The sequence below is a fragment of the Tribolium castaneum genome, chromosome 1, assembly GCF_031307605.1.
Source record: "Tribolium castaneum strain GA2 chromosome 1, icTriCast1.1, whole genome shotgun sequence".
Taxonomy (NCBI): Eukaryota; Metazoa; Arthropoda; class Insecta; order Coleoptera; family Tenebrionidae; genus Tribolium; species Tribolium castaneum.
Window position 1 is genome coordinate 4,412,772 of NC_087394.1, and position 20,665 is coordinate 4,433,436.

General features: G+C 40.0%; 1 protein-coding gene across 21 annotated transcripts in view; it reads right to left on the reverse strand.

Moving 5' to 3' along the window:
• LOC100142605 (ankyrin-3) overlaps positions 1–20,665 on the reverse strand; it is a 123,975-nt gene that overhangs the window by 18,802 nt on the left and 84,508 nt on the right. For 19 of the 21 annotated variants that reach the window (XM_015978688.2, XM_064357598.1, XM_064357613.1 and 16 more), the window contains one exon: positions 2,057–2,119. In XM_015978688.2, the coding sequence (XP_015834174.2) occupies positions 2,057–2,119 (63 nt within the window). Of the gene's footprint in view, positions 1–2,056; positions 2,120–2,282; positions 4,189–4,454; positions 8,102–20,665 lie in introns of those variants that run through there. The other 2 variants (XM_015978694.2, XM_064357619.1) reach the window with 2 other exon arrangements.

Genomic DNA, 20,665 nt, shown 5'->3' on the forward strand with positions numbered 1-20,665 from the left:
CTACCATCTTATACCTTAAGTAAAGAAAAATCTCCAAATATCCTTACGGCAGCAAAGTTAATGCGTCATTAGTCAAATCAAACTAACTAAATACAAAACTGTCAACACCATGCGGATGAGTTCGGTGTTACCATCACTCGGACTTTACCTCCGCTATTCTCTTCCAACCAATCGCAATACGCCTTCGGGATCTGATCGCACTCATTGAAGGGATTTGACACGGTTTCAGTGAAAGGATTAGTGTGAGGAGAAGGAAGAGGCTTAAAACCATACTGACTCAAATCACTTCGATTGTAACAAGGATAGAACGGAATGTTTGCATGCAAGTCGACGTTTCGGATCTCTTTAATCACTTCCTCATCACCCAAAGGCACATCAGGATCGTAAACTAGGGGAAAACGTTCAGAAAAACTCGCAACTAGTTCGGTACGGCTTCCAAATCGTTTGGAATCTTGCAATGACCCTCCATTTTGACTGTCTGGAGTTTTAACAAAAAGTTGTTGGAAAGTAAACGATGGTTTTTTCTCTTGTCTCAAAAGTTCTTCACACGAATCACTTTCAATTGGCTTGAAATTTAAATTACGTTTACTGCGGTCCACCATATTGGTGAATTTGTTCTTCAAATTGCTGATTTTTTGACCCAGTTGTGATTTTTTCTTCACTTCTGGGTTTTTACTTTTTTCGGGAGGATTCTCAAGGAACTCCCTAACCGACCTAATCTCGATTGCTTCTTTGCCATTCTCTGAAGTTTTTACCAACAATTTTACTTCCGCTTTAACGATACTTTCCCGTTTGCCATCACTTGATTCATCATCGTCTGAATCATCACTCGTTCCTGAAACACTGGATTCAGTGTTTTCGTGCGTTGGGAATGAATCGTAGACAGAATATTGATTTGAGGAGGTGCTACGAGTGGGATAATTCGAAAAATTGCTCAACAAACTTGTACATTCATCTTCGTCTTCTTCTGGTACTATGCTCAGGTTCCGGTAAGTACCTTCGAACCAGATTTCGCTTTCGGGGTACGAGTCTAGTCTTTGGTAGACGTGTTTTAAGGCGTTATATTCGATCGGTTCGTAATCGTCGTCTTGAGATTCACTTAACGACTCATTCGATGCAATTTCAGCGCCTCCAAGTAGCAAGTTTGCGAGATCTTCCTCTTCTTCGTCTTCATCTATTTGAATTTCGCGTCGACTTTCAAAAACTTGTGATTTTTTGACCGGTATTTCAATCACTGCATCGGTGTCTGGCACCAATTCCAAGGTATTAACAAAGGAGTCATCGCTCGGTTCAAGCAAATCTAGATCAAGACTGAAGAGTTTTTCCTGTTTTTCCACTTCGAACAGCATTTTTTCGAGCATTTCGTCTATTTGTTTATAGGTAATGGGAGGAGTGGGGGGTGAGGATGAGTCGAGATCTGGTCTCAAGAGAACGCTTTCGTACGTTACAAAGTTGGTGGCTTTAACAGAAAAAATGCATTAACTTGCTGGTAAGAATACTTGTTTCAATTTCGAAAACAGTTCGTTTCGTCCTCTATTACCTGCTTCAATGATTATGAATGATGTTAAATAAAGAAAAGTCGCCCCAAAAGCTAACTCTAGCTTAAGACGGTTAAGTTTTAAGCTGGCTATATCAAGCGTCAAGATGCAAATGTGCATTAGTTGCCATGCGCATGCATTACAAGCGATCCGCCATTGATATTACGTTTAAAAAAATTACCTTGTAGAATTATTGCCAACAAAAAGAAAAATTTCATCGCCACTCAATTAGTGGAAGCTTGACCTATCCTCAAATAAAACTATAGAAAAGCACTCTCTTTGTTATTCTATGTGTGAGTACAATTACTTTTGTAAATATTGCACATAAAGCATCCCTTGGCTTATAAATTAAAGAAATTAATCCAACTGTTAGAAAAAAGAAAATGAAATGAATGGAAATGACCCTAGCCGCTCAATTTTTGAATACCTGCTTGTTGAGATTGAATATAACTTAGTACAACTGTTTTTTTTAATGAAAGTAAGTGCAACAATTGTGCTCACTTAACTTAAAAGCTTACCTTGCTGCTCTGCGTCCTGTGGTGCTTCTTCCTGTGATGCTGACTTCTTTGAGACATCCCACTCTACAAAAAAGACACAAATTTAGTGACAATGATCCAACTCTTCAGTTTCTAAACCTAGCATGCTCTAGCTTACCTGATACCAACCGATAATAAGTGTTTAAAAGCAAGTAAAAAGCGTTATTTACCTCAACCAAGCCTACGGTTTGTGTGACTAAAATTTTACCTATCTCAAATCCTTCGTCGTTATCTTCCGAAATGTCTTCAATGTCGGTATGGGTTTGGTGGTAGGAACCACCTTTAAGATACATTATTTCAGTAGGGTTGTTATAGTCAAGCTTTCTGGTGGTTTTTATGTGGACTTTTGATGAGCTCTGTTGTTCCAAATGTTTAGCAAATTCGTGAGGAGTTGCAGTTTGGGAACGTACATTGTCCTCATCACCTGACGCTGCTAAATCTTCAACGTCAGTCAAGTCAGGACTTGAGGGCACAGTTTTGGGTTTTTTAACACTTAGACGGTTTCTGGTAGTGAAAGTTCCGTCCAAGTCTTTAGAAGATATGACCGAACCGATGTTATCTTTCACATAGTAGGGAACAAATGTTCCTTCGAGCGACGTTTCAACAACTTTCTGTCGCCTCACTGGGGACTTATCACTTATGAAAAAATCCTCAGTATCGGTTGTCGGTTGATCGTTTGAAGTCACAACTTGCAAAGTCCTATTTTTCAATTTTTTGTATCTCGGACGACCAATAGCGTTCAAGTCTTCAGTATCAGTGAGCGGTTCTTCAGCAGCTCTAGACACATCTAGCTTACTTTCGCCGTAAACAACATTACTGTATTCATAACCACTGATATCAGGAGTTGGTGCTCGCTTGTAAGTTTCAACAGTGAGAAAATCACCCTCACTTTCGAAATACTCAACATCGGTGGTACCACCACTCTCTTCAGAACTCAAACCAAGAGAATCAATCTCAGCCAATGGCAAAATTTTGGTGGTTGGAACCAATGACTTGTCCTCATGCAAGAAAATCAAAGTACGCACTGGAGGTGGTAGGGGAATTTCTGGTACTTGTAATTTCCCAATGTCACCTTCAATCGACTCACTATCAGTTTCAACAGGAGTCGAGTCATCACTATCACGTTTAAATTTTTGTTTCTCGTCAATACTGTCATTTCTGTTGCCATCTTCTTCCAAATCTTCGGTATCTGTGAGGATATTTTTCTTGGTTTTAGCAACATTTTTGCAAATGGGAAATTTCAAAAAACAACTATCCTCAGCTTCACCGTCCGACTCAAACCCTAACAACCCATTTTGTGGTTTGAGGGAACAAGGATGCGACACTGATTTCCTCAATTTGCAGAAACGTTGAGGTTTTGGAGGTTCATCATTGTCACTACCTTTGTATTTGTGACACAGTTTAGACTTGCGCCTTTTGGGTTTAGTTTTCTTGGTCAAATTTTCACCCTCACTGTCCGATGGTACGGACTCAATGTCAGTCAGTTGGTTAGTACCACCACCAACTGGTAAGGCCAAGTTTTCAAATTTTTGCTTAAAATCACTCGAAATGTTGACATAGTCGGATTGGTACTCGTCAAAATTAATTTCAAGTTCCGGTACTTCCCCATGTTGGGACTCATCATCGGTGGCAAAATCCTCGGCGTCTGTTACACCATCATCGCGAGGATTAAGCCACTCAGGCCTTAGTTTAAAATTTTGTGAAGTACTTCCCGAATTACCAGTTTCTTCAATTTTGCAAGTATCGATTTGTAAATCGTTGAAAGACACTGTTCGTACGTTAGTTTCCAATTCTGTATCTGAACCTTCCAAATCCTCAACATCGGTCACAGCACCAGCGTCGCTCAGTTTAATTTTTAACTTAGATCTGGGTTTGCTTGACTCTTCTTCTAAATCTTCGACGTCGGTTAGCGTTTCTGCAATATTGTTCGAAGGGTTCCATTCGTTCGCATCGGGTGTTATGGCAATATGTGGGATGGTACCACCGAAAGAACTCATCGTCTAGTCGCCACCGGTCTCTTCGAAAATAATAGAAAGGCAACTGTCCGATTTGGTGAGTTTTTCGAAAAAGAGATACTCTTTGAGGTCGAGATAGTCTTTTTGGACGAAAGTTTCCTGTAATTATGGGAGAAAATCAGTTTTTCCGCTTTAAGACCACCTCGTATCCTTGGGTACTACCGGGGGTACTTACCATATCCTTCGGGACCGCTCGTCTAAACTACACTAAACTAAGCTACATGACTAGTTTGGGCATTTTCGCAAGCATAAACAAAACTAGGCATCTAAATTTCGGTTTTATACCTCTTTTTTACGTGTCTCTATTCGGAAAGCCATGCTGTGGGATGACATCGCTTTAGTGTCAGGCAACACAAACGCGGTACCTGCTCTTGTCTCATCCTCATCGCCTCTATCTTCATAATCAAACTGATATTTGATCCTTGACGGTGAAACTACTTTCACGTGGATTATGGGCGAGAGGCGCTCTTCAGCACTGTGCCCCATTTCCTGGTACTGTGACATAACCAACTGTCTCGGGATCGCACAGCTCTCTTCTTCGACAACTTCCGCACATGGGATTATATCAGAAACGCGATGGTCGGACTCGTTAATCGACTCAAGGGATTTACGTTTCCGGGGGGAAGTGGGGGAAAGAGACCGGAAACGTCCGTTGGTGTCCGAACTAACGTCATGGTCTGAAGGAGGGCTCGGCAAAGCCACACTTTCGGACAAACTCGAGTCAGTTGTGTCAATTAGCGACATTTCGGTTTCGTTTTTAAGGGCACTGGCTATTTTCCGGACGTTTTCGTACGGTTGACGATAGATAACTTCAATAGAACCGGTGTAGTTTTGAGTTCGGGTAAAAACCTCAGATGTTATGACTTTGGTACCACCATTAGCCGAACGGACCCGAATCGGACTACCCGGCAATGATGTAGGACTCACACTTTCTTTGCGTTCTTTGGAAATCAGTTCTTGATAAGTCGAAGGAATGACGGATTGGCTTCGGATGCGGTCCGAAAATTGTACAACTTTCTCACTATCGGAAACGTCCGAAAATTTCTCTTTTTCTTTCTTCGTTTGATCAATAATTACGGTACGTTTAAGTTTGGTGGGCGAGGCACTCGGTTTGGGGCTATCTCTTATAAAAATCACTTCGCTTTTCTGCAGTGTGGTGGCCTTGTTGTCACCATGTGAGGTAGTTTTAGACTTAGCTCTAGTTTCGGCATATTTATTGCTATCAAGTACCGCAGTCTTGGTGGTTTCTTTCTTTTTCGAAACCTTTTCCCTTGGTTTAGTTTTAACGGGAGTACCTTCCCGTGAACTGGAAACCTTCCGTTCCGAAGAAATCGTAGTTCGTTGATATGCATGTCTTGTAGTTTCGGTTTTACGCGTCTCTGTTTTCGATTTAAGACTACTTTTCAAATTTTCGTTGATTTTATCCATCTCTTTCTTGTTTTTGGTACCCTTGTGCAAAAATGTTTCTTTTTCCTTAGTCTGTTTATCGATTTTCATGTCGCGTGACAAAGTCGATTGCATGTAGCCGTGGACTTTTGTGTCGTACTTGCGAACGGTACGCACTGGAGTCGTTTCAGGTTCTTTTATTTTTCTCTTCAAGTACTGATGCGTGGTTTTGGAACTTTCAGTTGTGACAGAACTGGTCGATTTTACAAGTTTTGGAATACCAGAAACTTGTGGTTTCTTGGACGTAGCTGTGGTACTTTTCGTAGTTCTCGTTTTGTGGACAAATTTATCGTCATCGGAACTGACATCAGCATCACTTTCGGTTTTAAAAGATCGCAGTTTTGGACTAGCTTTAGTAATTTTCTTTTTGGGTTTAGAAACTTTCGCCATTTCTGTTACTTTCTGTTTACTTTTACTAACTTTCGCCTTACGTTCCTCTATTACGACTTCGGAAGACCTTTTATCATCACTAGCAAAACCATTTTGTAACGTTACTTCAATTATATCATCAGTCATAACAACGACTGGTTGAGAATCGCCTGTTAGAGCCTCTGGTAATGAATCACTTGTAGCTCGTGTGCTGGCTTCGATTCTGGCCGAAGAATCGGTTTCGGAGAACATTAATTCGGCTTCAGTTTCGGATAGTTTTGCAGAATCACTGTGTAACCCTGAGCTTAAGTATGAAATTTCGTCGGAAGTGATGTATTCGTCTACGGCCGTACTATCGTGACTAAAATCAGTTTTCTTATGATAAGAAGAATGAGTTCGATCGCTATCTAGCTGACTAATGGCAGTCATAGCAACAGCCTCTAATTTACTATCAGGTACAGGGGGTTTGGAAATCATACGATCTACTTCCGAAACTTCAGTACCTTTGTGAATGGTGTCCGCTGGTGCCGTAGGAACTTCGGTTGCGGTTGAGGTAGAATCAATTGTTGATGTGGAAGTAATTTCTCGGTGTATTATAACGGACTTGGGACCGATGAATGACGAGAGGTTTGAGGATTCGGAGTCGGTGTCGACTATGGAAGCTCGGGAAGAAGTTGTTTCTAATTGAGGTTTTTCCTCGAAATGATCCAATCTTGCAGTATCGTCGGATATGTCTTTGTGAACTGTAGCTGACGAGGTACTAAACTCTAACACTTTGTTTATTTCTTCAGCCTGTGATAGTTTTTCTTCTAACACAGGATGACTTGGTTTCACGTCAGATGAATGGACTTGTTTGTGGTCACTGACGTCCTGATCAATTTTTTTCGAAGATAGAGAAATGCCCTTTGACTGATCATCGCTTTTCAAAGGCAGAACAAAACTCTTGCTTAAAGTTTTATCTGGAGCTGAAGTTTCCTCACATTTGGAAACGTCTTCTGATGTTTTCCTAGAGTGATGTTTCTCGTAAAAGTTTTCAAAAGACGATTCCCTTTCAGCTACAAGTTCAGCTATACTTTGTCTCGAGACCTGGAACTCACTAGCTTCAGATAAATGTATTTCCTTAGTTTGAGGATATTTATGACAAGATTCTGTCTCTTCTAACAAGACATTTGAATATCGCTCGGAGGTAGTTTTCTCTGCCCCTACCACCGCTTCCGATTTTGATTTTTCAGTCTCTTGCTCCAATATATTAATCGTATTATCAGAAACATTAATAGATGTGTCAGCTTTGAGTTTTGTCTCACACGGTTTATCAGATGTAGGAGTTTTTTCTTTAGAAGTATAAACCTTGTCCTCTCCCAATTTTTCTTTCTCGGGCGATTTCTCCTTTTCAATAATTTCGCCAAGTTTTAATTTTATCTCAGAAGGTTTTTCGGGGGAACGAGTTTTTTCCACGTCCAGCTCAACGTTCTGATTTATAGCCTCCTTGATTTCGTGTTTTGTTTCAGTTGTTTTTTCGTATATAATAACTTTGTCTTTAGGAGTAGGAACCTTGACTTCTTTCAAATCTTGTTCCTCACGAGATATTGCTTTGTCAGTAGTTTCGTCAAGTTTGAGTCTTATCTCAGTTGGCTTTTCGGGTGAAAGGGCTTTGTCTTCACGGAAAAGAGTTTTTTTCAACTTTAGATCAACTTTCTCATGTATGACCTCCTTGATTTCGCGTTTTATTTCAGCTACTTTTTCGGATGTAAGAACTTGGTCTCTAAAAGTAGAAGCTTTGTCGTTTCTTATTTCTGCATTCACCGGCGATGTTTCCTTTACCGTAACTTCTTCAGGTTTAAGTTTTAACATAGTGCATTTTTCGGTTAAAGGAGATTTGTCTTTAGGAGAAAAAGAAATGTCCTTCCTCAATTCTTCCTTCTCAGGCGATTCTTCTTCTTCCTTGACTTTGGTAATTTTGAGATTAATTTCAGAGGATTTTTCGGATAAAGCAGTTTTTTCTTTTACTTCAATTGGTTTTCCGGAACTTAGAATTGCGTCTTTAGTAGGTGTAGGAGACTTGACTTCTTTTAATTCTTCTTTTTCAAGCGATTTGGCTTTGTCAGTAGTTTCGTCGAGTATGCGTTGTGTCTCAGAGGGTTTTTCAGGTAAAGAAGTTTGGCCTTTAAGAGAAGGAGACTGGTTCTCTTTTAGTCCTACTTTCTCAGGTGATTTTTCCTTTTCCGTGACATCGTCAGGTTTGAGTTTACTCTCAGAGGGCTTTTCGGGTGAAGGAGTTTTGTCTTTAGGAGAAGGAGCCTTGTCCTCTTTTAGTTCTATTTTCTCAGGTGATTTTTCCTTTTCCGTGATTTCTTCCGGTTTAAGTTCAATCTCAGAGGGCTTTTCGGGTGAAGGAGTTTTGTCTATAGGAGAAGGAGCCTTGTCCTCTTTTAGTTCTACTTTCTCAGGTGATTTTTCCTTTTCCGTAATTTCTTCCGGTTTAAGTTTAATCTCAGAAGGCTTTTCGGGTGATGGAGTTTTGTCTTTAGGAGAAGGAGCCTTGTCCTCTTTTAGTTCTACTTTCTCAGGTGATTTTTCCTTTTCCGTAATTTCTTCCGGTTTAAGTTTAATCTCAGAAGGCTTTTCGGGTGATGGAGTTTTGTCTTTAGGAGAAGGAGCCTTGTCCTCTTTTAGTTCTACTTTCTCAGGTGATTTTTCCTTTTCCGTAATTTCTTCCGGTTTAAGTTTAATCTCAGAGGGCTTTTCGGGTGATGGAGTTTTATCTTTAGGAAAAGGAGCCTTGTCCTCTTTTAGTTCTACTTTCTCAGGTGATTTTTCCTTTTCCGTAATTTCTTCAGGTTTAAGTTTAATCTCAGAGGGCTTTTCGGGTGTAGGAGTTTTGTCTTTAGGAGAAGGAGCCTTGTCCTCTTTTAGTTCTACTTTCTCAGGTGATTTTTCCTTTTCCGTAATTTCTTCCGGTTTAAGTTTAATCTCAGAAGGCTTTTCGGGTGATGGAGTTTTGTCTTTAGGAGAAGGAGCCTTGTCCTCTTTTAGTTCTACTTTCTCAGGTGATTTTTCCTTTTCCGTAATTTCTTCCGGTTTAAGTTTAATCTCAGAAGGCTTTTCGGGTGATGGAGTTTTGTCTTTAGAAGAAGGAGCCTTGTCCTCTTTCAGTTCTACTTTCTCAGGTGATTTTTCCTTTTCCGTGACTTCGTCAGGTTTGGGTTTAATCTCAGAGGGCTTTTCGGGTGAAGGAGTTTTATCTTTAGGAGAAGGAGCCTTGTCTTCTTTCAGTTCTACTTTCTCAGGTGATTTTTCCTTTTCCGTAATTTCTTCCGGTTTAAGTTTAATCTCAGAAGGCTTTTCGGGTGATGGAATTTTGTCTTTAGGAGAAGGAGCCTTGTCTTCTTTCAGTTCTACTTTCTCAGGTGATTTTTCCTTTTCCGTAATTTCTTCCGGTTTAAGTTTAATCTCAGAGGGCTTTTCGGGTGAAGGAGTTTTGTCTTTAGGAGAAGGAGCCTTGTCTTCTTTCAGTTCTACTTTTTCAGGTGATTTTTCCTTTTCCGTAATTTCTTCCGGTTTAAGTTTAATCTCAGAGGGCTTTTCGAATGAAGGACTTTTGTCTTTAGGAGAAGGTGCCTTGTCCTCTTTTATTTCTACTTTCTCAGGTGATTTTTCCTTTTCCGTGACTTGGTCAGGTTTGAGTTTAATCTCAGAAGGCTTTTCGGATGTAGGAGTTTTGTCTTTAGGAGAAGGAGCCTTGTCCTCTTTCAGTTCTACTTTCTCAGGTGATTTTTCCTTTTCCGTGACTTCGTCAGGTTTGGGTTTAATCTCAGAGGGCTTTTCGGGTGAAGGAGTTTTATCTTTAGGAGAAGGAGCCTTGTCTTCTTTCAGTTCTACTTTCTCAGGTGATTTTTCCTTTTCCGTAATTTCTTCCGGTTTAAGTTTAATCTCAGAAGGCTTTTCGGGTGAAGGAGTTTTATCTTTAGGAGAAAGAGCCTTGTCTTCTTTCAGTTCTACTTTCTCAGGTGATTTTTCCTTTTCCGTAATTTCTTCCGGTTTAAGTTTAATCTCAGAAGGCTTTTCGGGTGATGGAGTTTTGTCTTTAGGAGAAGGAGCCTTGTCTTCTTTCAGTTCTACTTTCTCAGGTGATTTTTCCTTTTCCGTAATTTCTTCCGGTTTAAGTTTAATCTCAGAGGGCTTTTCGGGTGAAGGAGTTTTGTCTTTAGGAGAAGGAGCCTTGTCCTCTTTTAGTTCTACTTTCTCAGGTGATTTTTCCTTTTCCGTAATTTCTTCCGGTTTAAGTTTAATCTCAGAGGGCTTTTCGGGTGAAGGAGTTTTGTCTTTAGGAGAAGGAGCCTTGTCCTCTTTTAGTTCTACTTTCTCAGGTGATTTTTCCTTTTCCGTAATTTCTTCAGGTTTAAGTTTAATCTCAGAGGGCTTTTCGGGTGTAGGAGTTTTGTCTTTAGAAGAAGGAGCCTTGTCCTCTTTTAGTTCTACTTTCTCAGGTGATTTTTCCTTTTCCATAATTTCTTCCGGTTTAAGCTTAATCTCAGAAGGCTTTTCGGGTGATGGAGTTTTGTCTTTAGAAGAAGGAGCCTTGTCCTCTTTCAGTTCTACTTTCTCAGGTGATTTTTCCTTTTCCGTGACTTCGTCAGGTTTGGGTTTAATCTCAGAGGGCTTTTCGGGTGAAGGAGTTTTATCTTTAGGAGAAAGAGCCTTGTCTTCTTTCAGTTCTACTTTCTCAGGTGATTTTTCCTTTTCCGTAATTTCTTCCGGTTTAAGTTTAATCTCAGAAGGCTTTTCGGGTGATGGAGTTTTGTCTTTAGGAGAAGGAGCCTTGTCTTCTTTCAGTTCTACTTTCTCAGGTGATTTTTCCTTTTCCGTAATTTCTTCCGGTTTAAGTTTAATCTCAGAGGGCTTTTCGGGTGAAGGAGTTTTGTCTTTAGGAGAAGGAGCCTTGTCCTCTTTTAGTTCTACTTTCTCAGGTGATTTTTCCTTTTCCGTAATTTCTTCCGGTTTAAGTTTAATCTCAGAGGGCTTTTCGGGTGAAGGAGTTTTGTCTTTAGGAGAAGGAGCCTTGTCCTCTTTTAGTTCTACTTTCTCAGGTGATTTTTCCTTTTCCGTAATTTCTTCCGGTTTAAGTTTAATCTCAGAGGGCTTTTCGGGTGAAGGAGTTTTGTCTTTAGGAGAAGGAGCCTTGTCCTCTTTTAGTTCTACTTTCTCAGGTGATTTTTCCTTTTCCGTAATTTCTTCCGGTTTAAGTTTAATCTCAGAGGGCTTTTCGGGTGAAGGAGTTTTGTCTTTAGGAGAAGGAGCCTTGTCCTCTTTTAGTTCTACTTTCTCAGGTGATTTTTCCTTTTCCGTAATTTCTTCCGGTTTAAGTTTAATCTCAGAGGGCTTTTCGGGTGAAGGAGTTTTGTCTTTAGGAGAAGGAGCCTTGTCCTCTTTTAGTTCTACTTTCTCAGGTGATTTTTCCTTTTCCGTAATTTCTTCCGGTTTAAGTTTAATCTCAGAGGGCTTTTCGGGTGAAGGAGTTTTGTCTTTAGGAGAAGGAGCCTTGTCTTCTTTCAGTTCAACTTTCTCAGGTGATTTTTCCTTTTCCGTAATTTCTTCAGGTTTAAGTTTAATCTCAGAGGGCTTTTCGGGTGTAGGAGTTTTGTCTTTAGAAGAAGGAGCCTTGTCCTCTTTCAGTTCTACTTTCTCAGGTGATTTTTCCTTTTCCGTGACTTCGTCAGGTTTGGGTTTAATCTCAGAGGGCTTTTCGGGTGAAGGAGTTTTATCTTTAGGAGAAAGAGCCTTGTCTTCTTTCAGTTCTACTTTCTCAGGTGATTTTTCCTTTTCCGTAATTTCTTCCGGTTTAAGTTTAATCTCAGAAGGCTTTTCGGGTGATGGAGTTTTATCTTTAGGAGAAAGAGCCTTGTCTTCTTTCAGTTCTACTTTCTCAGGTGATTTTTCCTTTTCCGTAATTTCTTCCGGTTTAAGTTTAATCTCAGAGGGCTTTTCGGGTGAAGGAGTTTTGTCTTTAGGAGAAGGAGCCTTGTCCTCTTTTAGTTCTACTTTCTCAGGTGATTTTTCCTTTTCCGTAATTTCTTCCGGTTTAAGTTTAATCTCAGAGGGCTTTTCGGGTGAAGGAGTTTTGTCTTTAGGAGAAGGAGCCTTGTCCTCTTTTAGTTCTACTTTCTCAGGTGATTTTTCCTTTTCCGTAATTTCTTCCGGTTTAAGTTTAATCTCAGAAGGCTTTTCGGGTGATGGAGTTTTGTCTTTAGAAGAAGGAGCCTTGTCCTCTTTCAGTTCTACTTTCTCAGGTGATTTTTCCTTTTCCGTGACTTCGTCAGGTTTGGGTTTAATCTCAGAGGGCTTTTCGGGTGAAGGAGTTTTATCTTTAGGAGAAAGAGCCTTGTCTTCTTTCAGTTCTACTTTCTCAGGTGATTTTTCCTTTTCCGTAATTTCTTCCGGTTTAAGTTTAATCTCAGAAGGCTTTTCGGGTGATGGAGTTTTGTCTTTAGGAGAAGGAGCCTTGTCTTCTTTCAGTTCTACTTTCTCAGGTGATTTTTCCTTTTCCGTAATTTCTTCCGGTTTAAGTTTAATCTCAGAGGGCTTTTCGGGTGAAGGAGTTTTGTCTTTAGGAGAAGGAGCCTTGTCCTCTTTTAGTTCTACTTTCTCAGGTGATTTTTCCTTTTCCGTAATTTCTTCCGGTTTAAGTTTAATCTCAGAGGGCTTTTCGGGTGAAGGAGTTTTGTCTTTAGGAGAAGGAGCCTTGTCCTCTTTTAGTTCTACTTTCTCAGGTGATTTTTCCTTTTCCGTAATTTCTTCAGGTTTAAGTTTAATCTCAGAGGGCTTTTCGGGTGTAGGAGTTTTGTCTTTAGAAGAAGGAGCCTTGTCCTCTTTTAGTTCTACTTTCTCAGGTGATTTTTCCTTTTTCATAATTTCTTCCGGTTTAAGTTTAATCTCAGAAGGCTTTTCGGGTGATGGAGTTTTGTCTTTAGAAGAAGGAGCCTTGTCCTCTTTCAGTTCTACTTTCTCAGGTGATTTTTCCTTTTCCGTGACTTCGTCAGGTTTGGGTTTAATCTCAGAGGGCTTTTCGGGTGAAGGAGTTTTATCTTTAGGAGAAAGAGCCTTGTCTTCTTTCAGTTCTACTTTCTCAGGTGATTTTTCCTTTTCCGTAATTTCTTCCGGTTTAAGTTTAATCTCAGAAGGCTTTTCGGGTGATGGAGTTTTGTCTTTAGGAGAAGGAGCCTTGTCTTCTTTCAGTTCTACTTTCTCAGGTGATTTTTCCTTTTCCGTAATTTCTTCCGGTTTAAGTTTAATCTCAGAGGGCTTTTCGGGTGAAGGAGTTTTGTCTTTAGGAGAAGGAGCCTTGTCCTCTTTTAGTTCTACTTTCTCAGGTGATTTTTCCTTTTCCGTAATTTCTTCCGGTTTAAGTTTAATCTCAGAGGGCTTTTCGGGTGAAGGAGTTTTGTCTTTAGGAGAAGGAGCCTTGTCCTCTTTTAGTTCTACTTTCTCAGGTGATTTTTCCTTTTCCGTAATTTCTTCCGGTTTAAGTTTAATCTCAGAGGGCTTTTTGGGTGAAGGAGTTTTATCTTTAGGAGAAAGAGCCTTGTCTTCTTTCAGTTCTACTTTCTCAGGTGATTTTTCCTTTTCCGTAATTTCTTCCGGTTTAAGTTTAATCTCAGAAGGCTTTTCGGGTGATGGAGTTTTGTCTTTAGGAGAAGGAGCCTTGTCTTCTTTCAGTTCTACTTTCTCAGGTGATTTTTCCTTTTCCGTAATTTCTTCCGGTTTAAGTTTAATCTCAGAGGGCTTTTCGGGTGAAGGAGTTTTGTCTTTAGGAGAAGGAGCCTTGTCCTCTTTTAGTTCTACTTTCTCAGGTGATTTTTCCTTTTCCGTAATTTCTTCCGGTTTAAGTTTAATCTCAGAGGGCTTTTCGGGTGAAGGAGTTTTGTCTTTAGGAGAAGGAGCCTTGTCCTCTTTTAGTTCTACTTTCTCAGGTGATTTTTCCTTTTCCGTAATTTCTTCCGGTTTAAGTTTAATCTCAGAGGGCTTTTCGGGTGAAGGAGTTTTGTCTTTAGGAGAAGGAGCCTTGTCCTCTTTTAGTTCTACTTTCTCAGGTGATTTTTCCTTTTCCGTAATTTCTTCCGGTTTAAGTTTAATCTCAGAGGGCTTTTCGGGTGAAGGAGTTGTGTCTTTAGGAGAAGGAGCCTTGTCCTCTTTTAGTTCTACTTTCTCAGGTGAATTTTCCTTTTCCGTAATTTCTTCCGGTTTAAGTTTAATCTCAGAGGGCTTTTCGGGTGAAGGAGTTTTGTCTTTAGGAGAAGGAGCCTTGTCTTCTTTCAGTTCTACTTTCTCAGGTGATTTTTCCTTTTCCGTAATTTCTTCCGGTTTAAGTTTAATCTCAGAGGGCTTTTCGGGTGAAGGAGTTTTGTCTTTAGGAGAAGGAGCCTTGTCCTCTTTTAGTTCTACTTTCTCAGGTGATTTTTCCTTTTCCGTAATTTCTTCCGGTTTAAGTTTAATCTCAGAGGGCTTTTCGGGTGAAGGAGTTTTGTCTTTAGGAGAAGGAGCCTTGTCCTCTTTTAGTTCTACTTTCTCAGGTGAATTTTCCTTTTCCGTAATTTCTTCCGGTTTAAGTTTAATCTCAGAGGGCTTTTCGGGTGAAGGAGTTTTGTCTTTAGGAGAAGGAGCCTTGTCCTCTTTTAGTTCTACTTTCTCAGGTGATTTTTCCTTTTCCGTAATTTCTTCCGGTTTAAGTTTAATCTCAGAGGGCTTTTCGGGTGAAGGAGTTTTGTCTTTAGGAGAAGGAGCCTTGTCCTCTTTTAGTTCTACTTTCTCAGGTGAATTTTCCTTTTCCGTAATTTCTTCCGGTTTAAGTTTAATCTCAGAGGGCTTTTCGGGTGAAGGAGTTTTGTCTTTAGGAGAAGGAGCCTTGTCTTCTTTCAGTTCTACTTTCTCAGGTGATTTTTCCTTTTCCGTAATTTCTTCCGGTTTAAGTTTAATCTCAGAGGGCTTTTCGGGTGAAGGAGTTTTGTCTTTAGGAGAAGGAGCCTTGTCCTCTTTTAGTTCTACTTTCTCAGGTGATTTTTCCTTTTCCGTAATTTCTTCCGGTTTAAGTTTAATCTCAGAGGGCTTTTCGGGTGAAGGAGTTTTGTCTTTAGGAGAAGGAGCCTTGTCCTCTTTTAGTTCTACTTTCTCAGGTGAATTTTCCTTTTCCGTAATTTCTTCCGGTTTAAGTTTAATCTCAGAGGGCTTTTCGGGTGAAGGAGTTTTGTCTTTAGGAGAAGGAGCCTTGTCCTCTTTTAGTTCTACTTTCTCAGGTGATTTTTCCTTTTCCGTAATTTCTTCCGGTTTAAGTTTAATCTCAGAGGGCTTTTCGGGTGAAGGAGTTTTGTCTTTAGGAGAAGGAGCCTTGTCCTCTTTTAGTTCTACTTTCTCAGGTGATTTTTCCTTTTCCGTAATTTCTTCAGGTTTAAGTTTAATCTCAGAGGGCTTTTCGGGTGTAGGAGTTTTGTCTTTATGAGAAGGAGCCTTGTCCTCTTTTAGTTCTACTTTCTCAGGTGATTTTTCCTTTTCCGTAATTTCTTCCGGTTTAAGTTTAATCTCAGAGGGCTTTTCGGGTGAAGGAGTTTTGTCTTTTGGAGAAGGAGCCTTGTCCTCTTTTAGTTCTACTTTTTCAGGTGATTTTTCCTTTCCCGTAATTTCTTCAGGTTTAAGTTTAACCTCAGAGGGCTTTTCGGGTGTAGGAGTTTTGTCTTTAGGAGAAGGAGCCTTGTCCCCTTTTAGTTCTACTTTCTCAGGTGATTTTTCCTTTCCCGTAATTTCTTCAGGTTTAAGTTTAATCTCAGAAGGCTTTTCGGGTGAAGGAGTTTTGTCTTTAGGAGAAGGAGCCTTGTCCTCTTTTAGTTCTACTTTCTCAGGTGATTTTTCCTTTTCCGTAATTTCTTCCGGTTTAAGTTTAATCTCAGAGGGCTTTTCGGGTGAAGGAGTTTTGTCTTTTGGAGAAGGAGCCTTGTCCTCTTTTAGTTCTACTTTCTCAGGTGATTTTTCCTTTTCCGTAATTTCTTCCGGTTTAAGTTTAATCTCAGAAGGCTTTTCGGGTGAAGGAGTTTTGTCTTTAGGAGAAGGAGCCTTGTCCTCTTTTAGTTCTACTTTCTCAGGTGATTTTTCCTTTTCCGTAATTTCTTCCGGTTTAAGTTTAATCTCAGAGGGCTTTTCGGGTGTAGGAGTTTTGTCTTTTGGAGAAGGAGCCTTGTCCTCTTTTAGTTCTACTTTCTCAGGTGATTTTTCCTTTTCCGTAATTTCTTCCGGTTTAAGTTTAATCTCAGAAGGCTTTTCGGGTGAAGGAGTTTTGTCTTTAGGAGAAGGAGCCTTGTCCTCTTTTAGTTCTACTTTCTCAGGTGATTTTTCCTTTTCCGTAATTTCTTCCGGTTTAAGTTTAATCTCAGAGGGCTTTTCGGGTGAAGGAGTTTTGTCTTTAGGAGAAGGAGCCTTGTCCTCTTTTAGTTCTACTTTCTCAGGTGATTTTTCCTTTTCCGTAATTTCTTCCGGTTTAAGTTTAAACTCAGAAGGCTTTTCGGGTGAAGGAGTTTTGTCTTTAGGAGAAGGAGCCTTGTCTTCTTTCAGTTCTACTTTCTCATGTGATTTTTCCTTTTCCTTAATTTCTTCCGGTTTAAGTTTAATCTCAGAGGGCTTTTCGGGTGAAAGAGTTTTGTCTTTAGGAGAAGGAGCCTTGTCCTCTTTTAGTTCTACTTTCTCAGGTGATTTTTCCTTTTCCGTAATTTCTTCAGGTTTAAGTTTAATCTCAGAGGGCTTTTCGGGTGTAGGAGTTTTGTCTTTAGGAGAAGGAGCCTTGTCTTCTTTCAGTTCTACTTTCTCAGGTGATTTTTCCTTTTCCGTAATTTCTTCCGGTTTAAGTTTAATCTCAGAAGGCTTTTCGGGTGATGGAGTTTTATCTTTAGGAAAAGGAGCCTTGTCCTCTTTTAGTTCTACTTTCTCAGGTGATTTTTCTTTTTCCGTGACTTCGTCAGGTTTGAGTTTAATCTCAGAGGGCTTTTCGGGTGTAGGAGTTTTCTCTTTAGGAGAAGGAGCCTTGTCCTCTTTTAGTTCTACTTTCTCAGGTGATTTTTCCTTTTCCGTAATTTCTTCAGGTTTAAGTTTAATCTCAGAGGGCTTTTCGGGTGTAGGAGTTTTGTCTTTAGGAGAAGGAGCCTTGTCTTCTTTCAGTTCTACTTTCTCAGGTGATTTTTCCTTTTCCGTAATTTCTTCCGGTTTAAGTTTAATCTCAGAGGGCTTTTCGGGTGATGGAATTTTGTCTTTAGGAGAAGGAGCCTTGTCCTCTTTCAGTTCTAATTTCTCATGTGATTTTTCCTTTTCCGTAATTTCTTCCGGTTTAAATTTAATCTCAGAAGGCTTTTCGGGTGATGGAATTTTGTCTTTAGGAGAAGGAGCCTTGTCTTCTTTCAGTTCTACTTTCTCAGGTGATTTTTCCTTTTCCGTAATTTCTTCCGGTTTAAGTTTAATCTCAGAAGGCTTTTCGGGTGATGGAGTTTTATCTTTAGGAAAAGGAGCCTTGTCCTCTTTTAGTTCTACTTTCTCAGGTGATTTTTCTTTTTCCGTGACTTCGTCAGGTTTGAGTTTAATCTCAGAGGGCTTTTCGGGTGTAGGAGTTTTGTCTTTAGGAGAAGGAACCTTGTCGTCTTTCAGTTCTACTTTCTCAGGTGATTTTCCCTTTTCCGTAATTTCTTCCAGTTTAAGTTTAATCTCAGAGGGCTTTTCGGGTGTAGGAGTTTTATCTTTAGGAAAAGGAGCCTTGTCCTCTTTTAGTTCTACTTTCTCAGGTGATTTTTCCTTTTCCGTAATTTCTTCCGGTTTAAGTTTAATCTCAGAGGGCTTTTCGGGTGATGGAGTTTTATCTTTAGGAAAAGGAGCCTTGTCCTCTTTTAGTTCTACTTTCTCAGGTGATTTTCCCTTTTCCGTAATTTCTTCCAGTTTAAGTTTATTCTCAGAGGGCTTTTCGGGTGTAGGAGTTTTATCTTTAGGAAGAGGAGCCTTGTCCTCTTTTAGTTCTACTTTCTCAGGTGATTTTTCCTTTTCCGTAATTTCTTCCGGTTTAAGTTTAATCTCAGAGGGCTTTTCGGGTGATGGAGTTTTGTCTTTAGGAGAAGGTGCCTTGTCCTCTTTTAGTTCAACTTTCTCAGGTGATTTTCCCTTTTCCGTAATTTCTTCCGGTTTAAGTTTAATCTCAGAGGGCTTTTCGGGTGTAGGAGTTTTATCTTTAGGAGAAGGAGCCGTGTCATCTTTCAGTTCTACTTTCTCAGGTGATTTTTCCTTTTCCGTAATTTCTTCCGGTTTAAGTTTAATCTCAGAGGGCTTTTCGGGTGAAGGAGTTATGTCTTTAGGAGAAGGAGCCTTGTCTTCTTTCAGTTCTACTTTCTCAGGTGATTTTCCCTTTTCCGTAATTTCTTCCGGTTTAAGTTTAATCTCAGAGGGCTTTTCGAATGAAGGACTTTTGTCTTTAGGAGAAGGTGCCTTGTCCTCTTTTATTTCTACTTTCTCAGGTGATTTTTCTTTTTCCGTGACTTCGTCAGGTTTGAGTTTAATCTCAGAGGGCTTTTCGGGTGTAGGAGTTTTGTCTTTAGGAGAAGGAACCTTGTCGTCTTTCAGTTCTACTTTCTCAGGTGATTTTCCCTTTTCCGTAATTTCTTCCAGTTTAAGTTTAATCTCAGAGGGCTTTTCGGGTGTAGGAGTTTTATCTTTAGGAGAAGGAGCCGTGTCATCTTTCAGTTGTACTTTCTCAAGTGATTTTTCCTTTTCCGTAATTTCTTCCGGTTTAAATTTAATCTCAGAGGGCTTTTCGGGTGTAGGAGTTTTGTCTTTAGGAGAAGGAACCTTGTCGTCTTTCAGTTCTACTTTCTCAGGTGATTTTTCCTTTTCCGTAATTTCTTCCGGTTTAAGTTTAATCTCAGAGGGCTTTTCGGGTGTAGGAGTTTTATCTTTAGGAGAAGAAACCTTGTCCTCTTTTAGTTCTACTTTCTCAGGTGATTTTTCCTTTTCCGTGACTTCGTCAGGTTTGAGTTTAATCTCAGAGGGCTTTTCGGGTGTAGGAGTTTTGTCTTTAGGAGAAGGAACCTTGTCCTCTTTCAGTTCTACTTTCTCAGGTGATTTTTCCTTTTCCGTGACTTCGTCAGGTTTGAGTTTAATCTCAGAGGGCTTTTCGGGTGTAGGAGTTTTATCTTTAGGAGAAGGAACCTTGTCGTCTTTCAGTTCTACTTTCTCAGGTGATTTTTCCTTTTCCGTAATTTCTTCCGGTTTAAGTTTAATCTCAGAGGGCTTTTCGGGTGTAGGAGTTTTATCTTTAGGAGAAGAAACCTTGTCCTCTTTTAGTTCTACTTTCTCAGGTGATTTTTCCTTTTCCGTGACTTCGTCAGGTTTGAGTTTAATCTCAGAGGGCTTTTCGGGTGTAGGAGTTTTGTCTTTAGGAGAAGGAACCTTGTCCTCTTTCAGTTCTACTTTCTCAGGTGATTTTTCCTTTTCCGTGACTTCGTCAGGTTTGAGTTTAATCTCAGAGGGCTTTTCGGGTGTAGGAGTTTTGTCTTTAGGAGAAGGAGCCTTGTCATCTTTCAGTTCTACTTTCTCAGGTGATTTTTCCTTTTCCGTAATTTCTTCCGGTTTAAATTTAATCTCAAAGGGCTTTTCGGGTGTAGGAGTTTTGTCTTTAAGAGAAGGAACCTTGTCGTCTTTCAGTTCTACTTTCTCAGGTGATTTTTCCTTTTCCGTGACTTCGTCAGGTTTGAGTTTAATCTCAGAGGGCTTTTCGGGTGTAGGAGTTTTATCTTTAGGAGAAGGAACCTTGTCGTCTTTTAGTTCTACTTTCTCAGGTGATTTTTCCTTTTCCGTGACTTCGTCAGGTTTGAGTTTAATCTCAGAGGGCTTTTCGGGTGTAGGAGTTTTATCTTTAGGAGAAGGAACCTTGTCGTCTTTCAGTTCTACTTTCTCAGGTGATTTTTCCTTTTCCGTAATTTCTTCCGGTTTAAATTTAATCTCAGAGGGCTTTTCGGGTGTAGGAGTTTTGTCTTTAGGAGAAGAAACCTTGTCGTCTTTCAGTTCTACTTTCTCAGGTGATTTTTCCTTTTCCGTGACTTCGTCAGGTTTGAGTTTAATCTCAGAGGGCTTTTCGGGTGTAGGAGTTTTATCTTTAGGAGAAGGAACCTTGTCGTCTTTTAGTTCTACTTTCTCAGGTGATTTTTCTTTTTCCGTGACTTCGTCAGGTTTGAGTTTAATCTCAGAGGGCTTTTCGGGTGTAGGAGTTTTGTCTTTAGGAGAAGGAACCTTATCGTCTTTCAGTTCTACTTTCTCAGGTGATTTTTCCTTTTCCGTGACTTCGTCAGGTTTGAGTTTAATCTCAGAGGGCTTTTCGGGTGAAGGAGTTTTGTCTTTAGGAGAAGGAACCTTGTCGTCTTTCAGTTCTACTTTCTCAGGTGATTTTTCCTTTTCCGTAATTTCTTCCGGTTTAAATTTAATCTCAGAGGGCTTTTCGGGTGTAGGAGTTTTGTCTTTAGGAGAAGGAACCTTGTCGTCTTTCAGTTCTACTTTCTCAGGTGATTTTTCCTTTTCCGTGACTTCGTCAGGTTTGAGTTTAATCTCAGAGGGCTTTTCGGGTGTAGGAGTTTTGTCTTTAGGAGAAGGAACCTTGTCGTCTTTCAGTTCTACTTTCTCAGGTGATTTTTCCTTTTCCGTGACTTCGTCAGGTTTGAGTTTAATCTCAGAGGGCTTTTCGGGTGTAGGAGTTTTG